Source organism: Nyctereutes procyonoides, unplaced genomic scaffold (assembly GCF_905146905.1).
Source record: "Nyctereutes procyonoides isolate TBG_1078 unplaced genomic scaffold, NYPRO_anot_genome, whole genome shotgun sequence".
Lineage (NCBI taxonomy): Eukaryota > Metazoa > Chordata > Mammalia > Carnivora > Canidae > Nyctereutes > Nyctereutes procyonoides.
The window spans coordinates 26,468,655-26,483,252 of NW_026575044.1; the positions used below are offsets into that span (position 1 = coordinate 26,468,655).

Here is a 14,598-nt window from a genome sequence, read left to right on the forward strand (position 1 = left end):
AATAAGGGGACATCTATGGTGACTCCTACAGGAGTAGGAATTTGCCAACTGCGAGAACTCAGAGGAAGAACTGTGGTAAATAAAAGAGAACAGATAAAGGAAAGCCTCTTGCCTGCCTTCTGCCCCTAGGCCTGCATTTCATATTCAGGAGACAGGAGATAACTCCAGAGACACAGTAGGAGTGGCCAGAGACAAGGTCACAGGAACGTAAAGGCTACCCAGTATGTAGGTCCTTGTACCAACTCAAGGTATTTGGGCTTCATCCTGCTAGCCATAAAAACATTTTTTCATATATTCATTCACTCACTTGCTTACTTGAATTTGTTCTCTTAAATGGAGGAGGAATGGCATAGTCAGATCTGATTTCAGGAGGATTTTTTTTCCAGTTGCTCGGAATTAGGAAAAGGAAGAAAGTAGAGAAGTCCCCATGGGATGCAGCCCCTCTAGGATGCCAGCCTCACCAGGCTCAGCTCATACTGCTTCCCTAGATCCTACCCACTCCTGTCACACCAACCTCTTTTTGACCTTTTCCACCTGCCATGCCAAAGCTCTCTCACTGCTTTGTCCTCCATCATGGTCTTTCTTTAGGCCATCTTCTCAGAAAGGTCTTCCCCGTCCCTGCCTCATTCTCTCACCCCAACTTCATCCTGTCTCTTTTCATAGACATGTTTGAAGCCTCAGATTCTTGATTTATTCATGTACTTGGTCACTGAACCCCATCAGAGTGTGTACTCCCTGAGGGCAATGGCCTTGTCTAGTTCAGTGTATGTCCTGGGGCCTAGAATAGTATCTGAAGATAGTAGGTGCTCAATAAAGCTCTGATGAATAAACAAATTCACAGAGGAACAAATGAATGAGAAGACACAATAATTCAGGTAAGAAACAATAGGACCGAGCTAGGGGAATGGAGAAATGAGGTTTTCAGCAGTCAGATTTCTAAATGGGGTGGGGGTGGGGGTGGTAAGCAGAGGAAAGAGAAAGGAGTCTAGGATAGCTCCATGTTTGAAACATGGGAGACTCTACTGCACGAAGTAGAGAAATGAACAGATTATGCAGGATTTTTATTTTTTCCTGGGAGAAAAATAAAGTTCAGTTAGAGCTGGTTACACGCCATGTGAGCTTCCAAGTAGCCATCCCCAACACAGAGCTTCCAAGGTACCATCTATGTCCCTCTGCTCCATTACATTTAGCTGCTAGAGGAATTAGCCACTTGCTTGTCTTAGACTATAGATTTAAAGTTCCCTTGTCAGGGATAGAACTTCTCTCTGTATTTTTAACCCCAGCAAAGTACGTGATATATAACAGGCCCCCATGAATGAAAGTAACACAAGAAGAGACACAGGCAGGGAGGCAGGCAGCCATGGGCCTTGGCAAAAGCTCAAGGTCAAATATCAGCCACCAGCCTCAAAAGCTGCAGAACTCACTAGGTAAATTAGAACAGGCAACATAGACTGAGAGACGAGGTCTCATAAGGAAATCCCAACAATGAAAGGGGGGTCAGAGAAAGGATCCAGGGGAGGACACTGAGGAGGAATGATCAGAGAGATATCCTGGAGCCATTTCTACACTTAGCCACCAGAAACACAGAAGCAACACACAGGTATCATGAATACTAGCATCAGTCTTTCAAAATGCTACCAAAACAGTGATGCCCAAACTGATAAAAATGGCACACAAAAAGGAAAGGAAGGGAAGAGGTGGAGGGAGGATGAGGGGGAAGCCAATCTTACACTTAAGAATACTTGTGTACAAATCCTAAAGAAGTTAGTAAGAAACAGAATTCTAAGAGCATATTTTAAAAAGAATACATTATCACCAAATGGGTTATAGTCTAGGAACATGAGGATGGTTAATAAATGTAAAGAAGTCAATTAAGTAACCAACTAAAAAAACTAGAAAAAGAATAATACAGTAAAACAAAGTTAAAGAAGAAAATTATAAAGATAAAAATTTGAAGAGGAAGGAACACTTCCAAACTCATTTTATGAGGCCAGCATTACCCTGATACCAAAACCAGATAGATACCCCTCTCCCCAACACACACACATTACAGGCTAATATCCCTAATGAACATTGTTGCAAAAATTATCAATAAAATATTAGCAAAAGAAATTTATCAATATATTAAAAGGATCATATACCATAATCAAGTGGGATTTATTCCAGAGATGCAAGGCTGGTTTAACATCCACAAATCAATCAACATGATACATCACATTAACAAGGGATAAAAATCATATGTTCATCTCAGCAGGTGAAGAAAAGGCTCTGACAAAATTCAATGTCTATTTATAATGAAAACTCTCAAAAGTGGGTATAGAAGGAAATATGTTAATATAATAAAAGCCATTTATGACAAATGCAGAGCTAACATCATACTCAACAGAAAAAAGCTAAAACTTTTCCTCTAAGATCAGAAATAGACAAGGATGCTAGTTCTCATCACTTTTAATCAATATAGTATCTGGAGTCCTAACCACACCAATTAGGCAAGTAAAAAAAATAAAAGGCATCCAAATTGGAAAGGAATTAGCAAAAGTATCACTATTCACAGATATGATACTATATAAAGTTCTAAAGACTCTGCTGAAAAATGATTAGAACTCATAAGTGAATTTAATAAAGTTATAGGATACAAAGCATTCAGAAATTGGTTGTGTTTCTATATACTAATAATGAACTATCAGAAAGAAAAATTAGAAAAGAATCACATTTACAATTGCACCCAAAAAATATCTAAGATTAAATTTAACCAATGAGGTGAAAAACCTATGTTCTAAAAACTACGAAACACTGATGAAAGAAATTGAAGAAGACACAAATAAGAGGAAAATATGCCATTCTGCTGGATTGGAAGAATACTGTTAAAATGTCCATACTACCCAAGTAATCTACAGATTCAATGCAATCTCCATCAAAATACCAATGGCATTTTCATAGAAGTGGAACAAATAATCCTAAAATTTGTGTGGAACCACAGAAGACCCCAAACAGCCAAAGCAATCTTGAGAAAGAAAAAGCTGGAGTTATCATGCTCCATGATTTCAAACTATAATACAAAGCTATAGTAATCAAAACAGTATAGTGCTAACACAAACATACATATATAGATCAATAGGACAGAAATAAGACCATGCTTATGTGCTCAATAAATCTCTGACAAAGGAGGCAAGAATATACAATGGGGAAAAGACAGCCTCAAAAAAAAAAAAAGACAGCCTCTTCAATAAATGGAGATAGGAAAACTGCACAGCTACATATTAAAAAAATCAAACTGGACCACTTTCTTACACCATACACAAAAATAAACTGAAAATCAAATCTAAAGACATGAATATAAGACCTGAAACCACAAAATTCCTAGAAGAAAACAGGCAATAAGCTCTGATATCAACTTCAGCAATATTTTTCTAGACCAGTCTCCTGAGGCAAGGTTAGCAAAAGCAAAAATAAACAAATGGGATTATATCAAACTAAAAAACTTTTTGTACAGTGAAGGAAACCATCAACAAAGAAAAAAAAAAGGCAACCTACTAAATGGGAGAAGGTATTTGCAAATCACACATCCAATAAGGAGTTAATATCCAAAATATATCAAGAACCTCCAAAACTACCCAAACAGCCCAATTAAAAAATAAGCAGAGAACTTAGATATTTTTCCAAAGAAAACATCCAGATGGCCAACAGATACAGGAAAAATGCTCAACATCACAAATCATCAGGGATACACATATCAAAATCACAGTGAGATATCACCTTACACTAGTCAAGATCAGCTGTTATCAAAAAGGCAAGAAATAACATGTGTTGGTGAGGATGTGGGAAAACGGGAACCTTTGTGCACCATTGGTGGGAACATAAATTGGTGCAGTCACTCTGGAAAACAGCATAGAGATTCCTCAGAAAGTTAAAAATAGAACTACTCTATGATCCAGCAATCCCACTTCTGGGTATTTCTCCAAAGAAAATGAAAACAGCAATTCAAAAGAGATATATGTACCCTTATGTTTATTGCAGTTTTATTTATAATAGCCAAGCTATGGAAGCAGCCTGAGTGTCTACTGACATGTGAATGGATAAAGATGTGGTATATATACACCAAGGAATATTACTCAGCCATAAAACAGAACAAAATCTTGTTATTTGCAACAACACGGATGGACTGAGAGGGTAGAGTGCTAAGTGAAATAAGTCCAACAGAGAAAGATAAATACATTATTTTACTTATACATGGAACATGAAAAAACTAAACAAACCAACAAAACAGACTCATAGATATAAGAGCAAAGAAGATTGCCCTTGCCAGTGTGGGCAGGCCCCATCTGATCTGTTGAACTCTAGTTATAGAGGAGAGATGGGTTCAGACAAGGGAAATAGATGAAGGGGATTAAGAGGTACAAACTTTCAGTTATAAAATAAGTAAGTCATGGGGATGTAATGTACAGCACAGGGAATATGGTCAATAACTTTGTACGGTGACAGATAACTAAACTTATGGGGATCATTTCATAATGTATAAAACCACTGAAATCATTATGATGTATACCTAATAGGATATTGTATGTCAACCATACCTCAATTTTAAAAACAAGTATTGAGGGGCACCTGGGTAGCTTAGTCAGTTAAGTGTCTGTTTTTGGTGTGGGTCATGATCCCGGGGTTCTGTGATGGAGCCCTGCCTCAGGCTTCCTGCTCAGCAGGGAAACTGCTTCTCCCTCTCCTCTCCACTGGTGCTCTATCTCTGTCACTCTCTTCAATAAATAAATAACTTTAAAGAAAACAATTACTGAGGGGCATCTGGGTAGCTCAGGAGGTTGAGCGCCTGATTCTCGATTTTGGCTCAGGTCATGATCTCAAGTTGTGAGATCAAGCCCTGCATTGGACTCTGGACCACATTCAGTGGGGAGTCTTCTTGAGATTCTTTCTCTCCCTTGGCCCCTCCTCCCCTCATTCTCTATCTATCTATCTATCTATCATTAAATAAATAAATAAATCGTTAAAAATAAATAAATAAATAAAAAGAAGTATTGAGTTACAAACAGAAAAGCAGTGCAAATCATACATAAGCCAAAATTATTATCTGGAAAAAACCCCAACAAAATAGTCAAACTATTAGTTTACCTAAAATTACAAACAAATATTATGAAATAACCAAAGAAAAATATCTAACTGGAACAGACGAAGTTAAAAACATTCATAAGAGATAACTATACGCCTCTTTGCTAATCCATTTAAAATCAAAACACGGGATGCCTGGGTGGCTCAGCAGTTAAGCATCTGCCTTTGACTCAGGGTGTGATTCTGGAGTCCTGGGATTGAGTCCCACATCGGGTTGCCTGCAGGGAGCCTGCTTCTCTCTCTGCCTCTGTCTCTGCCTCTCTCTGTGTGTCTGTCATGAGTAAATAGATAAAATTTTTTAAAAATTTAGAAAAATCTAAATGAAATTAATAAGTTCCTAATAAAATATAATTTAGCAAAATTGATCACAGTAAAGATAGGGAATTTTTTTTTTGTTTTTTTAATTTTTATTTATTTATGATAGTCACACAGAGAGAGAGAGAGGCAGAGACACAGGCAGAGGGAGAAGCAGGCTCCATGCACCGGGAGCCCGATGTGGGATTCGATCCCGGGTCTCCAGGATCGCGCCCTAGGCCAAAGGCAGGCGCCAAACCACTGCGCCACCCAGGGACCCCAAGATAGGGAATTTAAATAGACTAAACACCATAGAAAAAAATAGTTACTAAACACCATAGAAAAAACAAGTTACCCAGTGCACACACACACTCCTCCTCACAGAGGGCCACACAACTCCCTAAGGGAATTCTATCAAATCATCAAGGACCAGAAACAAGGGCAGAGAGAAGGAAGACAAATTTCTAAATATTTTTATAAAGCAAGAATAAAACTGATACTTAAACACAAGAAGTATTGCACACACACACCAAAAGAAAAGTACAAGAACACTCACAGCAGCACTGTTTGTCATAGCAACGAAACTAAACCAACCAACATTCATCAAGAGAACAGCAGGTGAATAAATTGTCATACATTCACCAGCAGTGAAAATGAATACACGAGAGCTCCACACAACAACAGGGGTAGGTTTTTTGTTTGTTTTTTAAGTAGGCTCCACACCCAGCATGGAACCCAACACAGGGCTTGAGCTCACAACCCTGAGATCAAGACCTGAGCTGAGATCAAGAATCAGATACTTAACAGACTAAGCCACCCAGGTGCCCCCACATGAATAAGTTTAAAAAACAATAAGCAAATGAGAAAACTGTAAAAGGCTACAAATGATATATTTCCTTTTATTAAAAGTTTGAGAACAGATATAATTAAACAGTATGTTGTTTAGGGATACAGACCGGGAGGAAAGAGTTAAAAGAGCTGGCCTGTGACCTCTTTGCTTCTTTTATAAGGCAATGCCTCTGGGGAAAGAAAAGGCAAGTGACTCCTTCTAATCTTTAGTTAAGTATGCTTATAACCAGACTACCGAATAAATAGCCTAACAATATTTGCTAAAATGAGAGCTCTTGTTTCTGGAATGTCCTTACCAGGACAGGACTGGCTAAGGATTACCTATAGTAAATAAACCTGGAATGTATGGGCTTATAAACATGACTCTGAGCTATGTAGCTGAGATGTCTCATAATGGAATCCTACTTGCTGGGTGAGGAGACCTATGATCCCCACTTGGAGACCTCACCAATTTTCTGGGTCAGGGAGCACGTCTGATGCATGAAGAAAAGACCTGGGACAGACCCCTCCCTGCTTCCTCTGCACCTCTATAGCATCTGTATTCTTGAAATTATTAGCATAACTAGATTAGTACAGCTAGATAACAAGATTTCTGATCTGTTGACTCTGATTTGATAATCTGATCCTCTGTGTTCACTCACAGAATAAGTGATTTTCAGGTAAAAGTATAAAGAAAACAAAAGAATAGTGCTGGGGATTAGTGGGATGACACCAGGGAGGGCTACAAAGGACACTTCAGAGTTACTGGTAATGTTCTAATTCTTAAATATATGAGGGTATCAGTCAGGATTCTCCAGAGAAACAGAATAAATAGGATATGTATGGATATCTATAATAAAAGAACTGGCTCTCATGATTTGGAGGCTCACAAGACCCAAGATCTGCAGTCCAAAAGCCTCAGAACCAATGGTATTAGTGTCAGATAGAGTTCAAAAGTAGTAGGCAACCTATGTCTCAGCTCATTACCATCAGATAGAGAGGATTTGTTCTATTCAGGCCTTCAACAGATTGGATAAGGCCTGCCCACACTGGCAAGGGCAATCTTCTTTTCCTCAGTCTCCCAACTCAGATCATAATCTCATCCAGAAACCCCCTCATAGACACACCTCGATTAATTTTTGACCAATTATCTGAGCATCTTGTGGCCCAGTCAGGTTGACACATAACCATCACAATGGGTATTTGTTTTACTGTTCTTTAAATAACATACATACGTTGTTTTTGTGAATAATATGACCTTGATGCTGAAAGTATTAAGAAAAAGCAATCTAATAAAAGGAAGATGGTGAATACAGAACACTTTTGAAAAGGCTGATATGAGGGGGAAGAGAAAGATGGGAGGTAGCTTGAGAGTCAGGTGGGCTGAAGAGAAGGTATAGCCTCAAACAGGAAGTTTCCTAGGGTTGGTAGCAAGGCCACTTTTCAAAATTCACTCCCAGATGGCTCACTAATGGGAAATTCACCTGCATTATGCAGTCTTCCCAATATACATCAACTACATAGAATCCAAAGCTGTATCCATGGAAGCCTCTGGTTGAGCACAGTCTCAGAGATGGGAGTTCTGAATGGGAGGCGGTGGGGAGTTAAGGTAAAAAGAGATATCCGTACTGGGAAAAGTCTACCTTCTACCTTCATGTAAGACAACTGTCTTTAGTTTCTTCCTTCTCCACCTCTACTATTCTTACCTTAACCTCTCATTTAGGAGCCATAAGAATAAGGAAACACAAAAGTTTGAACAGATAACCAGGGAAATGAGGCTCAGCTGGAGAAGATGCCCAGAGCCTGCTAGGTGGCTATGGGAAGCTTTAAAGCTCTGATAACAAGTATCTCTAGTTCAGTTTCTTCTACTCTCTAAGATCATATAAAGATAATTCTGTTCTGACCCTTGTTACTTTTTATGACAATGATCTGTAGCAAATAGTGAAATTACATGTCAGCCTCTTCAATTCTACCTGGTAAAATCACAATGGAGCCTCTTAACTGGGAAATATCCCTCCAAGTACTCTAGCCATGCACAAAAAAATTTATGAATAAAGCTGTCCATCATAACAGCATGTCTAATTGCACAAAGTTTAGAAATAATCCAAATCTGAAATAAAAAGGAGATTGGCTATATGCATTATGGTACATGCATACAGACAGAATAGTATGTTCCTAATAAAATTAAGTTCTTAAAGATTTAATGACAAAAAAAATGGCTCCAACATATTTAGCAATAAAGATTCAGTACACAACACTGTATATAGATGATTAAGCCCCTGGTTACATACACCTACATATACAAAAAAAGGCTAGAAAAAATGTACTAAAATGTTAATCATGGTTAGTAACAGAGCCATGGATGACTTTTTCCTTTTACATTTATATATTCCTCAACGAGTACATCATTTTTATAAGTGGAAAAAGAAAGATTAAAAATATATATCACTATGAATAAGACTGATAAGTTAGGTCAGAAGTGGAATACAACCTATATACTGGGAAAAATATATTAAAATTTATATTTGATAAGGGTCAGGTATCCAGCATATGTAAAGAATACTTACAACTCAAGAGTAACAAAACAACCCAATTTAAAAATAGGCAAAGGATCTTAGTAGACATTTCTTCACAAAACATAGAAAAATGGCCAGTAGGCACTTGGAAAGATGGTCAACATTAGTCACTGGGGAAATGCAAATCATGACCAAAATGTGTACCACTTCACACCCACTAGGATGGCTATAATTTTTTTAAATAAAGGACAATAATAAACATTGAGGAAGATGAGGAGAAATTGGAACCCTCATTACACTCATTACAATGGTGCAGGCTCAATGGAAAATAGTCTGGCAGTCCCTCAAACAGTTACCCATCAAGTTACCATTATGACCAGCAATTTTACTCTTAGATATATAGCCAAGAGAATTGAAAGTATATATTCAATTAAACTCCAATAAAAAATAATTTAAAAAAATAAAAAAAGAAAGTATATGTTCATACAGAAACTTGTACACAAATGTTAATGGCACCATTATTCATATTAGCCAAAATATGGAAATAACCCAACTGCCCATCAAGTGACAAAGAGGTAAACAAAATGTGGTGTTACCCATCAAAAGAACATTAGCACAAAAAAGAACAAAGTACAGATACATGCTTAAAACAGAGATGAACCCTGAAAACAAGTGAAAGCTAGTCACAAAAGTCACATTTTGTATGGTCCCATTTATAGGAAATGTCCAGAAGAGGTAAATCCATAGAATGGATTAGTGGTTTGGGGGTATGCAGTATGTGAGGCAGGGAGAAACAGAAGTGTCTGCTAACAGGTATGAGGTTTCTTTTTGGAATGATGAGTATATTCTGGATAACATCCTCAAGGATAGCCTAGTTCACACCATTATTATGGGTAAGCATGTCTCAAGTCATAAGCTTTCCTATTTAGTCAGACAACCTAGTGGAATCAGCTCTCCAGATTCTGGCCCCCCCTGGCCATGGAAGGAAACTGGGACAGTGAGGATCAGCAACAAGGAATATGATTTGCTACTCATAAAATGTGCTCTAACCTTCATTTAGAGCCCAGACAATCATCACATCAGATAAACAACTTTAATAAGGGGGCATTTGACCTAAAACTAACCGACAGGGAACAATTTGAACTCAAGTCAACAAGCCAACAATAATAATAAAAAATAAAAATAAAATAAAATAAAATAAAAAATAAAATAAAATAAAATAAGCCATGATATAACCTATCTTCATAACCTATCTTCATGGATGTGTCATGGGTACAACTATACAGGGCTCCATGCTCGGTTTAATACTCTTTGGCCAGCTTGAAATTTTGTCTTTAAATTTGTGGGGTTTTTTTTTAATTTACTTTTTAGAGAGAGAAGGTGAGATCAAGTGGGGCAGGGAGGAACAGAGGGAGAGGGACAAGTAGACTCTGCCCTGAGCGCAGAACCCAATGCGGCACTGGTCCCACAACCCTGAGATCACTACCTAAGCCAAAATCAAGAGCTGGATGCCTAACTGACTGAGCCACCCAGGTGCCCTTAAACTTGTGTTTTATAATTGAAGTCCAATGAAATAATGGAGCATGGGCATGAGTAGGGGAAGTAGATGCAATATGCATGTGTGCCATTTCTTGCACCCATGCACATTGAGTGCTGATAGATGCATGGTATGTAGGAGTTCAGTGAGAGTCGAAATGAATAAAAGGTAAGTATGTTCCTTTATAACTAAGTACAGGCACGGAAAGCCCTGGAGCCCTAGAGCCCTTCCATGTAAACCAGAACTGGCTTTGAACGAAGAGATGGCAACCCAAGGGTCCTACCATATGCTTTCTTACCTGGGTTACCCTGCTATACTAGCCAACCACTTATGCTGAAATGAGAGGAAAAACGAGAGAGATATGGAATCCCACAGTTCCTTTTCCTTTCAGCTTTTCCTTACACATAGGTAAATAAAAGGTAGAGTGTTAATAGACTGAACACATATCAAGAAGTGAAGTAAAAACAGAGTTAATCTTTTATGGTGTTTCCATTGGTCCACTAGGAACAAAATACACAGGCCTATAGGAGCTATGAACTGGAAATTGCATATGGTTCTGCATAGAGGCTAAATGCTCTTATATTTGCATTTTAAACTGGCATTACACAATATAAAGCTGAACAGTAAAATCTACACTAGTATTTTAAAACTTTTATTTTTACTTCCTTGCAATGGCAATAAATAGCAAATAAAACACTATAATGAGGCAAGAGAGACCGCAGAGGAAAGGAAAAAGCTAGCTGGGTAGTATCTTGAATAGGAAGCAAGAGACCAAGGTCCTCCTACATCAGGGGTTCTCGCATTTGAGTAAACACCAGCAGCACCTGGATGCTTGCACTATGCCAATTGCTGCACCCACTCTCAGAGTTTCTGAATCAGGAGATCTGGGATGGGGGCCTCAGAACCTACATTTTGTAAAGCTCTCAGGTGGTGTCTACTACCCCACACTCAGAACCACTAGCCTTAGAATGTGTTTACCCAGCCTCTGACAAGCTGTATGATGCCAAACAAAAGGTATATGCTGTTACCTCATAAATGTTCAACTGCTCTACCAAGTCCAGGTCGGTCCCTTTCTTGTTCAAGTGTCGCTGGGACACGGCCGCAATGCCCAGCTCCTCCAGGCAGTCCACCACATCGTAGAAGCTGTCTTGGTCTGGCAATCCTGACAACGTCTAAAGAAAGAACAGGACACAAACATGTTTTAGGGGACTGTCTCAAGACTCTCAAAGCATTTTTTGCAGGGTAGCCATTGGCCAGGATTATAACTATAGGGACAAACCAAGATAGATCACCAGATCATTTGAGAAAAAACTCCTTTAGTGTGGTAAACAGAATGGACCCCAAGGGTCCATTTCTGGTATATAGGTACTGTATAATCCCCTTAAGCCTAAGAAGGACATTTCCATAATTAAATTACATTATATGGCAAAGGTGAAGGGATTTTACAGATATTCAAGTCCCAAATCAGCTGATTTTGCCTAAAGGTAAGATTATCCTGGGTGGGCCTGACCTAATCAGGTGGGCCATTTAAAAGCAGGTTTAGGCATTTCCGGAGCTCAGAGACTAGGAGAGAGATTACCCTGCTGGCCCCAAAGAAGCAGCAAGCCACCATGAGTTCTCCAGCTGCAAGGAAATGAACTCTGCCAACAACCACAAAAGCTTGGAAGAGGATCCTAAGTCTCAGACCAGACTCCAGGGTCGACACCTTGACTACAGCTTTGTGAGACTGAGCAGAGGACCCAGCTAGGCGGTGCCTGGAGCCTGTCCCATGGAAACTGTGAGATGATAAGTCTGTGTTGTTTTAAGCTGCTAAATCTGTGGTAATTTGTTACATGGCAATAGAAAACTAACATGCTCAGTGATTAGAAACTCCTGTTAGGATCAATCTACCAACAGCTGGGTTTAGAACAGAATAATGACTCCTTTTTCTTTCAATTTGGTAGGCCTTCCCCCTTGGTCTAGGAAATTTAGGAAAACATGAAAAATTTCAAAGCAGCAACCAAGGAAAAAAGATAACCCAAGAGGGAAAAGCTAACTTCTCTTTGAATTCCGTGTCTCTTAAAAGAAAGGGCTTCTGCTCAGAACTGGAGGGGCCTGAGGTGATTCACTGCAAGCCCTTATCTTATGAACGGGGGAGATGAGGGCTTGGGAGGGAAGGGATTTGCTCCTGCAGATCTGGGATAAAAGCCTCGTCTCTCCTCACACACTCGTTTTCTACACAAATTATGGTGGCTTGAAATTCCAAACACAGGTCTTTACTCTCTATTTCATTGCCTTTGCATTTTCAAGAGCCCTATGTGTATATTTCAAAATTATTTGGAACTCATTGGGGAAAAGACCAACCCTTAAAAACAGTTCACAGCACCAACTTCTCCAACATCCCTATTTGGGGGGCTATTAATTATTGGAAATAATGTCTTTATTCATGACCCAAATGATTGCTTTTTCCTTTCAATGCTGAGCAAAGAGTACACAACTCACTGCTGTTGAGATCAGAAACAAAGGAAAAGTAACCAGGATGGGATAGCTTAATTAAGCAGGTACCCCAGCAAGACCCAGAACGGGAGGCTGTGAACCAGTCTGACTCCATCATAAACAGGTGCTCACACCAAAGGGGTCACGTGGGAAAGCGCCTGCCAGCGCCTGCAGGTGCCAGGGAGGCAGCATCTCTGTGGTAGTGGGCAAGAGCAGTCCCCTGAGCGGTCACCGGCTCCTGACAATGTTAAAAAAAGTTTGCAGCCTTTCAAAGAATCCTATCCTCAGAACAATCCATCTTCTGGTTTTAGCGAAAACCCTTGAACTTGTTAAGAGAATGGGACCCCAAGGCCAGGGCAGGTTAATGGAAGTGCCCTGATCGCAGACTGCCAAATTCTCAATTTTAAGAACCCAGTGAGTTGACATTTAGTGTTGGATTCAAAACTTCCTACTCAACAGCAGAGAGAAGCCTTCTTACATCTCAGTTCCCTTCCCATCCTCCCTTTTTCTCCCTGCTGAGAATCAACTGCAGTTCTCACAAAAGTTTCCAGGGGGTTAAATTCCTAGACCTAATTCCCACTGCCTTAGCAAGCCCCACCACGATGGCAGCAGGGGCGAGGGCGTGTTACTATTAAACAATTAGGTCCATAGAACTGAACAGACTCAGGGAGCCTTGCTCAATAATAGGTCCAGAAGCAAAGGTATTAGGAGGTCATTTGTCATTTCCACCATGAAAATTTGGCTGGGAGCCAAAATGTACCAGCTCCTTCCATGTGTGGCTACAGGGGAGGTGGCCTTCTGCCCCACACAAATACAACTTTTCTCCAGTTGTTGAGGAAGACCATCTATCTTAGAAACACATTCACCTATTTCCAGCTAATTCTCTAACATGCTCAGCAAATTGTGCCATGCCCCCACCCCTCCCTGGGTCCTGTCCTTGCATTTCTACTCTGCTCAATTGCCTCCTTCTGGCAAAGGTAGCAGCTGCCCCCGAGATGTTTGTGAGGAAAACATCTCTTGGTGCTTTCACTTTCAGATGATGCTCATGACTCCCTTTCCTGCCTTATCTCAGACTTGCCTTACCAGGGCTGGTGATCTGTAAATCTCCACAGGCATCTCTCAGAGGGAGAAATTTCTGTCCTAATGGACATTTTCTTTTCCTCTCCTGGGTTCTCACTGATTGCATCAAATCTTCCTGATAGGAAAAAACCAGTGTGGCAAACGCCTGCACACAAATTTTCTATATCATAGAATACTACGCAGCAGAATACTACGCAGCAAACATTTATACCCCCCAGTAATGGATCAACCTCAAAGGCATTATGCTGAATGAGAGAAGCCAGCCTCAAAGGGTTAGATCTATCCTGTATGATTCTATTTGATATTTTTGAAATGACAAAACTATAGTGCTAGAGAAAGGTTGTCAGGGGTAGGAAGAGGGAATCAGGAGATGACTGTAAAAGGCTAACATGAGGGAGATTTGGGGGGAGATGGGAATGTTCTAGATTCTAACTGTGAAGGCTCTACAACTATACAAATGTTACAATTGACATAGCTGAGCTTTTTTACGAGTTTCTGGTATGAGAACTAACAATAAATGAAATGTGAAAACAAAGGCAAAGACTCAGCATGAATCCCATCCAGGTTACTTAGTCCTTCCCTGAAAGCTCCAAGCCAGCCTCACAGTCACAGTAATACCTTGTTATTCATCCCCTGCCCCCCCCCCGCCCCACATCTGCCTCTTCCTATTCCACAAGGTGGTCAATATCAATATCAAAGTGGGGGGCTCCCACCAAGGGGATTTCAGCGGGATCATGACAGGGCATTATA

At 39.8% G+C, this 14,598-nt stretch overlaps 1 protein-coding gene across 15 annotated transcripts in view; it reads right to left on the reverse strand.

The window, feature by feature from the left end:
* Window positions 1–14,598, reverse strand: part of FHOD3 (formin homology 2 domain containing 3) — a 463,903-nt gene that overhangs the window by 154,215 nt on the left and 295,090 nt on the right. For all 15 annotated transcript variants that reach the window (XM_055324588.1, XM_055324589.1, XM_055324587.1 and 12 more), the window contains one exon: window positions 11,322–11,465. In XM_055324588.1, coding sequence (XP_055180563.1) covers window positions 11,322–11,465 — 144 coding nt within the window. The remainder of the gene's footprint in view (window positions 1–11,321; window positions 11,466–14,598) is intronic.